This window comes from Aulonocara stuartgranti, assembly GCF_965226115.1.
Source record: "Aulonocara stuartgranti genome assembly, chromosome: 8".
In the NCBI taxonomy this organism is placed as follows: domain Eukaryota; kingdom Metazoa; phylum Chordata; class Actinopteri; order Cichliformes; family Cichlidae; genus Aulonocara; species Aulonocara stuartgranti.
The window spans coordinates 4,292,562-4,304,923 of NC_138959.1; the positions used below are offsets into that span (position 1 = coordinate 4,292,562).

General features: G+C 42.1%; 1 protein-coding gene across 1 annotated transcript in view; it reads left to right on the top strand.

Moving 5' to 3' along the window:
- Nucleotides 1-12,362, top strand: part of LOC309713245 (corticotropin-releasing factor receptor 1) — a 98,632-nt gene that overhangs the window by 37,688 nt on the left and 48,582 nt on the right. The window contains exon 5 of the mRNA XM_082544715.1: nt 6,122-6,207. Coding sequence (XP_082400841.1) covers nt 6,122-6,207 — 86 coding nt within the window. The remainder of the gene's footprint in view (nt 1-6,121; nt 6,208-12,362) is intronic.

Genomic DNA, 12,362 nt, shown 5'->3' on the forward strand with positions numbered 1-12,362 from the left:
TCATAAGTTCCAGTAAGAAAGATTAAATAAGATGTACTTTATCACAAAAGCTCCTCTGGAGCTTCAATTAAATAGGATAGTTCAATAAAATATAATATATGACAGCACAGAATATCTGAATAAGATAAGAAAAATAAACTTGGCCAGCTGTATCCTGCTGTGTATAAGCAGATGTTATATGATGATGCTATCGTGGCTGCTTTTCAGCCTAAAGCGAGAATAAAGGTGGAATTTGGCATGTGAAGCTAAAAAGCATCATCAGCTTAAATTCAACCCCTTAAACTAACCTAACAGTGTGCATGGATGCCGCATGTTGCTTTGCACCAGTCTAACATAAGTGACCAGTCATAACACTTCAAACTAACCCGCTCCGTAATCTGCAGAGGTGTTAATGGAGCTGAAGGCTTGACGGGTCACCCTGCTAACTTTAAACCTGAACAAAAGCTGAGTTGTACAAGAATCGCCTGGTGTGCAGATGTTACGAGGGGCCTGTGTATTTACAGGGGTCCTGACCTCTGTAAACACTGTCTTGATGCCTTCATAGGCTCAGTCACTAGTTTCAGGTCATATTGAATAAGTCATGAAGTCCATTTGGGAACTTATCGTCATTATTAGTCTGAAACGAAGGAGACCTCCATGTCCAATGAGCATGCAGCGTCCAATAAAAGTATTTGCCTCTGGGCTTTGTAACGGGAGCTCACCAACCAAAAAATTATGCCACGGGGGCTACGTCCATCTTTTACGCCGTTAATGATTTCCGTTAATGTCTGCCTTTGGGTGTCTACTAGTCCTCCTTCACCTTTGATCACCTGACTGGATCTCTGCTCTGTGTTTTTGACATCGATGCTTTTTCGAGCATTTGTGTGATTTTAGTGGAAAGATTTAGAGGAAAGAAGAAAAGTTCCATTGTTTATGGATGTTGACAGCTTTCTGACATTCAGTCTGAACAACAAAAAGTCCACTGTCACTGAAAAAGGTGTCCAATGACCCTTGGAAGCGACCCGCTCCGAGATCGGGGTCAGACCTGTCCATAAAAGTCTGGAAAATGTTTTGAAATGGGAGAAGTGACACGTGCATACGTGACTTCACTGCCAATTATCGCCCGACGGAAAGTCTGACCTGAAGATTGAGCTGCGGTCCCTAACAGCGCCCTAACGTGATTACGTGGCAGGCGGCATATCTAACTTCATTTCAACCATGATAATCATCAAATTAACTGAACCACAAGCGTACATTTCAACATTTGATTCACACACTCGCAGCAAGCTCCTGCAGCTCCCCTGCAGGTAGCCCCGCATGTCAAACACCCACTCTAAAAAGAGTCTCCCTTCAACTTGAAATGGCCTCGTTTGAGGTCTTTCAGTTCCACGATGTCCCACTTGACGGATTTAATTTCCGTCATCTTTAGAGATAATAAATGTGAAATGACAAATGTGAAATTTGTTCCAGATTTACCGTGTCCTGTGCTGTGACACGGCGGGCCTGAGTGGAAAAATGTAATTTTACTCATCATTTGTCAGTGCCTCCATATCAACACCCCCTCCACTTTGTATTATCCAGCAATGTGGAGAAATCATTATTTGGGACTCGCTTTTGATTTTTACCCTCAAGTGACCAAGACTGAGTGACAGTCTTTGTGTTTCTCATTTCTGGATTGTTTCCTTCATCTGTGACAGATACTCTAAATTAATCTGATGCACTTATTTTGTTTCTGTTTTACTTCCATTCATCCAGTTACATCCACTTCAGGATTATGGGGGTCTGGGGCTTTACCCCAGCAGTCATAGAGCAAGAGGGATTCACACCCAGCATCTTCATGCTGTGAGGCAGCAGTGCTACCCACTACACCACCACGCTGCCCTTATTTCCCCTTTGTTTGTGTCCCTGAACACTTTTATTTATCTCACACTGACTTGTGTCTGTGCAAAATCAACACATTCCCCCTTTAAAGGGGTGAAAACGTCTGAATTTGGATTCTGGCATCAGTTTGATGCTCACTCCAGAGAAACGCGTTCAAGTCTTGCACATCGAACATGTTTACACTTCATTGTTATTATTTTTTAACATGTTATTGTGTATTTTGTGTTCTTTCTGGGTACCCAAAAGCACACAGCATCATCAAGGACCACAGCCACCCAGCACACCAGCTGTTCTCCTTGTTACCATCTGGCAGACGTTACAGGAGTCTGTGTTTTTACCACCTAGCCGTACGACACCTCAACCACAATATTTAAACACACACACTACGCTCCACAGGATGCACGCAGACGCTGTCCTACAGTTTCACAGATACATACTACGCTCTGCACTGGTCACGTCATTTTTATTAGTATTTAAATAGAAATAACAACCCTTACTCCGTGCAGTCCTGCACTAACTGACACTCAAACTTTGTGCTGTTCAGTTTGTACTGCTGCTCACTCCTGACACTTTATCTCATTTAAGATTTCTTTTTCTGTTTATACAAGTGTGCACATGTATTTATACTTAGTCTGTTAACATTTTTTACTATATTTTTTGCTGTGTTTTATAAATATTGTGGTTTTTTTTACTATTTTTACTGTACTATACTGCTGAGTGACTGTCTTCTGCTCGTCAAATACATTTCATTGCAATGTTGACGCTGTGCTAACTTGCATATGACAAATAAAACTGAACTGAAACTGCTTCTAAAGTGTTAGCCCTGCAATTGGTTGGTGTCCTGTCCAGGGTGGACCCCACCTTTTGCCCTACGACAGCTGGGGCAGTCTTCAGCCCCGCAGCAGTTAAGAAATTGGACGGATGGATTAATAATTGTCATTAAAACCAGCTTTCATGTGTTCATATGCCATCTTGTCCTGGCTGATGAGTTTGGACACCATATATCTGCTGCAGACACAAAACATGCTTCTTGTTTAACTACTTTACTTTCAGAGTCGTGCTTTTGCAAAAAACGTGACAGCTGGTGTCCTTGAACACAAACAAACATTTTTTCATAACTGTCTCACATTTTCTTCTATGAGACTCAGCTGTGCAGTGTGCTCGTGTCAGTTCAACATCGAAATGTAGACGAGCCGAACCTCTGACAGTCATTACAGTCGGGCTCTCTGTGTGGGCTCTCAGTCGTCCCGGTCATGTTAGTCTGGAGTGGTTGAGTCAAAGGCAGCTTCTCAATCCGCCTTTATTGGCCTGAGCTGAAGAACTTCTGAATAAAAAGTGAAACATGTTCAAGAACCTAAAAGTTTCAATGCCTTTTAGTATTTAGTATTTAGTATTTATTTATTTATTGTCATTGTCAAGAACAATGAAATTGCGTTTGGGGCTTCCATACAACCCAAAAAAAAGAAGAAAATAATAAATACCCCTTAAAACCCAAGTGTACATATTTAACCCAGTGTGACTCCAATGCAATAAGACAATCCTTAGCAATAATGTTCGTAGAAATTCAGACAAAGACCTGAGAAACATGACAAAATACAACAATGCAACCCATTCAATATTATTGTACTGTGAGATATGATATCAGATATGATAGTTATCTATTTAAGAAAGAGGGGGGGGGGGGGGGGCAGGAGGGGGAAGAGAATAAAGATATGATGCACCAATGCAGACCAGTTCATTGCTATTAAGAAGTTGGATATGGTTATTGTCCGTGAGAGGGGGGCAGAGAGTTCAGGAGCCTCACAGCCTGTGGATACAGGCTGTTGGCCAGTCTGGATGTTCTGGCCTGTATAGACCTGTACCTTCTCCCTGAGGGCAGCAGATGGAAAAGGTGGCGCGCAGGGTGATGTTGGTCCCGCAGGATACTGTGCACCCTCCTCAGACAGCGAGTGGGGAAGATATTACTGATCTCTGGCAGACTTGTTCCAATAATTCTGCCAGCTTCTTTCACCACCCGCTGGAGTGCTTGCTGATCGGCCTTGGTGCAGCTGGGGAACCACACTAGAAATCCATACGTCAGAACGCTGCTGATGGCACAGTTGTAGAAGTTCAACATCAGAGATCTGGGAATGTGTGCGCTCCGCAGTCTCCTCAGGTAGTAGAGGCGCTGTTGGGCCTTCCGTACAACTGAGGTGATATGGTTGCCCCAGGACAGGTCTTCGGTCACAGTTACCCCCGAGGACCTGTCCTGGGGCAACCATATCACCTTTGAAGGTGTTACCAGTGAGCGGATCCTGAAGTGAGACCCAAAAGAGAGTGATTTCCTTTCAAATGGCTTTATTGTGCAGACTGAGCAACTTGGGAGGATAACTCTGAGAGAGAAGGAAGGAGAGTCAGTCCTGACAGAATCGGACGCTGAGCTGTTCATGAAATGTTTCAGGAGGTGATAGTGAGACTTGGTCAGGATGTTTATTTGGGGAGAGTGAGCCAAATGTGAGAGACCGGGACTCCACCTGCAGATGGAGCTCAGATGAATCCAGCTCGAGAGATTTAGAGAGATGTTAAAGCACAACAGATGACCAGTGCAGGACCATGACAAACAGAAGTCTGGCTGCTGTTGACTCAACCATCTTAGTCCATAATCAGCGGCTCTCTCTGTTTCTAAATCCAAACATCTCGTTGTGGATGTGTAATTGTTCGTGTCCAGGAGCAGCTGGATTTAAGCAGGAGGCAGAGATGATTCAGCAACACGATAAAACAAACCGAACATTTCTGAAGTGGCACGTAGCCGATAGGACTGCACAGTTTGTGCTTTCAGCTAAACCTGTAAACTTAAACAGATCAAACTTTATTCACTTTATTTAATGATCTCAGACTGCTGTCACCTGCACCTTCGCACTCCTTTGGCCTGAACACCTTGGGGAGCAGATGGGTCGCTCATTAAATTCTTCAGTTTTTCTTACGCATCGCTTCAGAGATAATTGTCTAAATTATTATTTACTGAGCTTGTCATATTATTGCAGATTTTTATTCCCACCGCAAAGAAAAAACAACCACTTAAATATCCTCGACCTCCGTGTGTGTGTGTGTGCAATTCTTGAGTATTTATGACTATATCCACTTTGACCTTTGACCTATTTTAATCTGAAATCGTTTTGAGTGAAAAGTATGATCCTCATTATGTATTTTTTTTTTAATTTGTTATCTCTGACCCATTTAATTTTACATATGTGTGAATAGTATCATTATTATTTACTCCATAATCCTCAATTTTGCAAACATTAGACCAAAGGAAAGCTATTTTATTTTGTATATTATTAATAGTCACTTTATTTTAGGCCACATGGATGCTTCGTATATTTTATACCATAACACATAGACTGTTGACATGTCTGTGCTGACATTGCATCAGGAGTTCTCCACATGCAGCCCGTTTGACTTTGAGAGCAGTGGGAGACGTCGAGCACCTGCACCCTTCAGTGCCTTTCTCGTGACTGTAGGATGGGCTAATTGGCTTGGGATACACAAGTCCGCAGGGCTCTGCAGGACACATATCAAAGACAGATCCACATAGGAGACAGGAAACAGGGAAGGAACTGGAAAGTACTTTATTTTCTGAATATCTGCCAGAGTAGAACAGGCTGTGGAATTCGCTGATTGGCTAACCGTGGTAGACCCTTCTCAATAAACTGAGAAGCTCCCTAGAGCCCAGCTGCTGCTGCTGCTGCTGCTGCTGCTGGCCCGTCTTCCACCGAGTTTGAATCTGCTCGTTACAACTTACCCCCCGGGGAGTGGTTTGTGTCTATTTTTTCTGCATGAATCCGTATTTCAATAAGTGATTTTCCAGAAGCTGCATCTCCGTTTTTACCTATTTTAAAGTTTTAAATAGTAATAAAACTGTAATTCAGGAGTACAGTTCTGTCCTCAGCTCCAGCGTCTGAAACAACAGGATGGACGTGAAGCGTACGTCATTTGCGGCTAAATCGTGGGTCTCAATTTAAAGAATAATGACAGTGCTTAGGCAGAAGGGTGGTAGACTGTTCCAACAGCAAACGTGTGAAAAATCACAGCTTGTGAGACTTTCTCTAATGATATCTCTCCTTATTAGTCTCAAAGCAGAAAAAGGTCACAGTGCCACTACGAATCGAGCACAAATTCCCATCTAGGGACACGAGGCCAAAAAGGAAAAGGCAAAAAAAATGTGATAAATGAAACAGAGTCTCCTCATCTGGTCTTTCTTCTTCTCTTGCTCTCTTTACAGATAATGTTTATAGGCGATGTCTTGCAAATGGGACGTGGGCGTTGAAGGGGAACTACTCCATGTGTAAGGCCATCCTTCACGAGGAGGTAAGAGTCAGCTGTCTGCACGTGTCTTGATTAATGTGGCCTTTAGGGAGGATCCTAAAAGTGTGGAGCCTACTGCATGGTAATCAGAAACAGACAAAGGCAAGGTTAGTGGTGGAAGACGCCGCTTTGCTCGAGGCTTACTGGAATATTTATAGTAAATATGACTTCGGGGTTTGTTTGCCTGCAGACAAAAGAGCGAAACATCACTGAAAATACGGCAGATTGCCCGAGAGCATCTCTTTAAGGAATCTACTTGTTTTGATTTTTGCACTGCAGCGTGCTTTTAATGTCACCTTGCCCCAAGTTATTGAGGCGTCGCTGGTTTCAAATGTAGGTGGAAGCTTTAAATCAGCTTATCGACCTGCAGCTTTTTCTCTTCTGAAACACGGGTTTCATTTAAAAGAAAAGAAAACTTCCTCAAAAGAAACAACAGTGATTTTTCTAAACAGCATTGTCCTCCGGTGATGTGAGCGACTCGTGAAAGCCGAGAAGAAAACAGCCAGTCAGCACGCTGCTGTTATGGTCCTGCTGTGCTCTACATTTTAATCATTCACGTTTTTTTTCTTCCACTTTTTCTACTCATTTTTTTTTTTTGTTCGTATCCGATGCGTCCTCGTGCAGTGTTTCGAGTGTTGTAAGTGCTCTTTTTCCCCCCTAAGGACTGAATGGTCCTGATAAAAATGCAGAACATGCTGAACCAAATCGAGCAGGAACAAATACACATTTCAAGTATCATTTCAGGGGGTCAAGTACTGCACTAGACCCCCTGAAATTACAGATACACGCGAGGCAGACAAATGCACACTAGGTGACCATTGTCATTGTTGCTTTAAAACACCACCTGGAGCAAAGGTAGATGGTAAGATTCAGCTTTTAGTTCCAAAGTCGACAGAAGGTTGTGTTTGTTCGTTTGTGGGTTTCGCCGCTGTTTGGCTTCACGTGCTTTTATTTACTTCACATACCTATTTTTTGTGCCTTCACTTTATTTCCACGATACAGAGCGCAAAAGATGGATGTATCCACTGTCACGTTAACTTGATTTATAAGCCTTTGTCCTATTAAGCGATCAAGTCCATGAAGTAAATCAGGAAACCATTACTGACGTCATATAGAGAGGGAGCAGAGGATCGTTTTCCCACAGAAATCATTCTGCAGCCACACCAATGTTCCCCTGGTGGCCATTAAAAAGAAGGCACTTATTCATTAGCTTCACTTTTCAGACCTGAAAGACACATCTGCTTTCCATGTGAAAATCTAACACCCAGTCCGTTTAAATGTGATGGAGGGGATCGCAAACAAGCATTTATAATGTCTTATTGACTCTATTTGCATAATTGCGTGAGTCCTCTTCTGTTTCAGTGCACCATGAAAGTGGCTACTGCATTTATGCGCGTGCTCCTCTGTCTTCTCTGCCATTATCACATCTTTCTGAGAGAGGACGGGCGGAGCAGCAGGAGAGAAAAGCACTGATAGTCCTAACTAACCAGAAGCTAGTCTGGCTGAGAGCAGTCAACCTGATAACTGACAAAAAGTTGGAGTCTAAATCCTAATCCTGCATTATGGGATAAGACCGATGCTCTTTTAAAACACCAAAACAATGCCGGCTCTGCTCTCAGTGCTGTCATCTCACTCTTTCAATCCCAATCCCACTGCTACTACAGAAGATTTTAAACCTTAAATTGGCTTAAAATCTATGATTCTTCTTTTTTTTATCAGTGCCGTAGTGCTTAGAAATCATAACTCCATCACAATGAAATGTTAGGGAATAGTGTCAGCTGTGGATTAATATACATCTGCTGCTCTAGTGAGCGCTCAGAGCAGCCAGGAGGTGCCCGCCTGATTTAGTTGGCTTGATTCGGTGGTTATTTGATTGTTTATTTTGCTCAATCTCACCCTGAGAGAACGGGTGAGGAGAATAGAATGAATTTAGAAACAGGCGACAAGTCACTTTTTCCTCCCAGTGTACAAAAGTTAAACCAAAATATCTTTAGAATATCTCTGAATTTGCAGTTATTTATTTATTAACCTTTATTTAACCGAGAAGTGAAACTCCTCAGAGTGAGTAAGATCTGTTTTGTGAGAGTGAGCCCAGATTTGAAGCATTAATCTTGCATGTTTTTTGATGATGTAGTAGAGAACTAATTTCTGAGGTATTTCTGGCTTTGCTTTCCTCAGACATCTGGAGAGGCTGATAGTAGAACCGCTGCTCCTTTGCATTTAAAAAAGCGAGGTAATTCAGACTTCTAATCACGATCCACCCGGCTGCCTTCAGTTGGAGGTTTACAGGCTTGTCTAGCTCACAGAAGACCCAGAGGTGGACCCTGAACATCTCACTGAGATTATATATGCAATCGTCCCTGTAAATGCCTCAGGATCACCCAGGAGGAGCTGGGAAGTGTTGCCAAGGAGGAGGGCGTCTAGACGGACTTGTTTAGCCTTGGAGGGATTTCTATAATGCCATTCTTACTCTGAAATAGGGGCTCCATTAACACATTCGCCTTACACGTGAAAGGTCCCCAGTTTGAAACTGGGAGCAGACACAAACCCAGCTTCAGTGCATCACAAGCTCAGCTAATTGGGAGGTTTGCATCAGGAAGGGCGTTTGGTGTCAAACCTGTGCTAAGTCAGCATGTAGATCCATCTGCTGTGGTGACCACTCGGGAAATAAGGGAGCAGCAAAAAGTACCGTCTCCATTCTTCCTCTTAAATACACCCGCCTGTTTTTCTATCCAGGGAAACGACTTTTAATGAGCAGAGCGCCATAAGATTATCATCACTGAAAGAATCAAAGACGTCGGCAACAGTTCAGGGGAGTGAAAAAGTCTGTACTGAAATATTGAGCTGGGAAAATTAGCAGCAGGTACAATAATTGGAAATATTGATTCAGTGTTGATTGAAAGGCGCTTTCTCAACATCAAAGTTGTGCCTGCTTTGACCCCGAGGCAACCTTTCCGACCTCAAGTCAATGCCGAGAGCAGAGCTGTTTGCCGAACACGATGTGTGTGAACGATTCAAATGAAAACGAAACAGTTTTAGTTTGTTGAAATTTAAAATATTACCTCACTCTCTGCAGGTTGTCAGCGCCACATGAAACAGAGACACGCTTACTTTGCCGCTGCATCACCTCTTATTTTAATGTACCCTTTTTAGCATTTGGAAACGTTTGCAGAGTGAATCTTAAGCTGTTGTGACTGACATAGGCTCTGTCTTATTTTTGGAATATGTGCAGAATGTGATTTAGTAAATAAGTAAGACCATGCCTGGAAAAGAAACATGAGCAATATTACCGTTGGATTTATAAAACATTTTGTTCTAACCGCCATGCATAAGCTTGTGCAATCTGCATAACATCCCTACTTCTGTATATAAGGAAATAGTTGAAGCCCAGGTGACGTAGAGAAAAATGTGAGGATGTTGTAAGAGAGAAGCCTGCACCTCTAAAGCACGAAAGTCCAACTGAAGAAACTGAAATGATTGTGTCCAAAGAGGAAATCAGAGAAAGTTGAGCTGTTTTTTAAGATGTTAAAACATTTAAGAGAAGGTCAGATAAATATTCTTTAAATGGAAAGGTTAAAGCCAACACCTTTCCATTTTGGGAATTAAAGTATCCGAGAAAACCAAATTAATGACCAAAAGACAATAATAATTGTTGCACACTTCCAGGCGTGCATGAGTTCAGAATTGTTCTCTTTACTTGCTCATTTGCAACTGCAAATACAAAACACAAGCACTTCAGTTTAGTGTAGCTGCACTCTGCAGGCTATCTGTGCAGTAAAACACACAGGACCCCAAAGCCGCCCGATTCAGTGCCTGCGTGAGCACCACCAGTGGGAATCATCATTGACCAGAATATTCTAGCTGGATTGCCAGTGAGCACAGTATGTGTCAAAATAGTAATAAAGAACTGAATGCATAACGTAACAATGATAAGAAGGCCAAACACATGAAATTATGGAGGGAGGGAGGCAATATCTATTACAATACTTTCATCTTGTCCACCCATTACATGAGTTTCACATAATTCTAATAATAAATAGTAGTATTCATTTTAAAGACTTGTTTAAATTCACTAAAACAGCCAGGTCTTCATTTGTTCATACGCAGGCACCTCTAAATCTGTAAGTTAGTAAATGAGGCTCATTGTGTGGATGGCAGCTTACGTATGAACCAAATTCAAATTCAAATTCAAATTCAAATTTTATTTGTCACGTACACAGTCATACACAGTACGATATGTAGTGAAATGCTTGGACAACTGCTCGTGACCTAAAGAAATCAAAAAAGGAAAAGGCTATGAATAAGATAGGAAATAAATATGAAAAATTAAAAAGGGTAAATTTAACTAGGAAGGAATAAAATATAAATTAAGGTTAAAAATGAAATAACTGTACAACACAAATTAGAATGAAGGGTAAATTTAACTGGGAGAATAAGATAAAATATATAAATTAAAGTTGAAAATAAAATAACTGTACAACAAAATACACAATACACAATATAGAACTATATAAGAATGTATGAAGAAATCTAAATATAAATAAATATATACACAATAACAGCAGCTGTACAAGTATTAACCGGAAATGAAGAATATAGTGACCAGTGTTGTGCAAAAAAACAATGTGTGCAAAACCAATGTCCAGAATGTCCAGTGTGTGTGTAAGAACTATATGTGTGGGTCAGTACTGTGTGGTGGTGTGATTGAGAGACCGTATCGCCTGCGGGAAGAAGCTCCTCCTCAGTCTCTCTGTGTTGGTCTTCAGGGAGCGGAATCGCTTTCCTGACCTCAACAGAGAGAACAGTCTGTTGTTGGGATGGCTGAGGTCCTTCACGATCTTCCTGGCCTTGGTCCAGCACCGCCTGCTGTAGATTGAGTGCAGGTCAGGGAGCTCGGAGCGGATGGTGCGCTCAGCTGACCGCACAACCCTCTGTAGAGCTCGTCTGTCCTGCATGGTGCTGTTCCCGAACCAGGTTAAGATGTTTCCCGCCAGGATGCTCTCTATGGTGCACGAGTAAAAGTTCCTGAGCACCTTGGAGGGCAGTTGGAAGTCTCTCAAGCGTCTGAGGTGGTAGAGACGCTGTCGGGCCTTTTTCACCACGGTGTTGATGTGACAGGACCATGACAGGTCCTGCGTGATGTGAACTCCGAGGTATTTGAACCAGTACAGCCTCTCACGTCCTCGGCACCAATCTGATACTTATTCCAATAAGCAGGACAAAAATGCAGCTTTCAGTCTAAAAGTCCCAGACTGGACTCGGTGTCACCGGGAAGCGTTGAGATTTGAAAAATCTACCTCTCGGATTAATATTCACCTGTGAACATTTCTCAACTACCTTAAGTTTTGCTTTTAAAAGTATTAATTGTAATAATTATAATTAATATATGTTCATTCTTAATTAATACAGCCTCACAAAATCCCCATTTTCTTGGTTGCCATGAATGAAGACCCTCAAACAAAATATCCGTCTTATTAAAATACACAAAAACAGAATAAAACCAGCAGACACACAGCTTTTTGTTTTTTTGAAAGCAGAGTTGTGAAGACATGCTTTCGTGTAATTAGGTTGGCAGTTAGTCATTTGTACTTTATAGATCTGTGAGGATGAGAAAACAGAGTTTGGAGCGAGACCCTTCATTTACTGCCTTTTTTTTTCCACGGACTTACTGATCCATCGATCCCTTCAGGAGATGGATATAGAGCGTCTCACCTTTTACAAATATGTGTCTCAGTTTTTCTTCCACCAGGTATCAGCAGCGCTGTGATTGACATCAGAGGAGAGAGGGGGGACGTGAAGTAGCTTCCCTTTAAAGTTCAGGCTGTATTGAACCGGATATTCAGCGGTTCCACTGGGAGAAGAAACTGAGTGGATCAAAGGCTTATTAGAAAGTTTGTTTGAGGAAAAGAAGAATCCTCATTTCCTTTTGGGTCTTCCTCGAGGTTATTTTCTCAAATATAAGTGTCTTTGTTGTTTCTTATAAGGAGAGTGAGTCAGGTTTGGTTTTATGGCCCACACATTTTGTGAGACCCGAGGCTACTGGTGGTGGTGGGTGGGTCTTATATTATCTTCTTGCCATCCACCCCCTCCTCTCCTTTCAGGCTCAACTCGGTTCTCTCGTATCCATTTGAAAAACCTCCCATTTTCTTGATTTATAC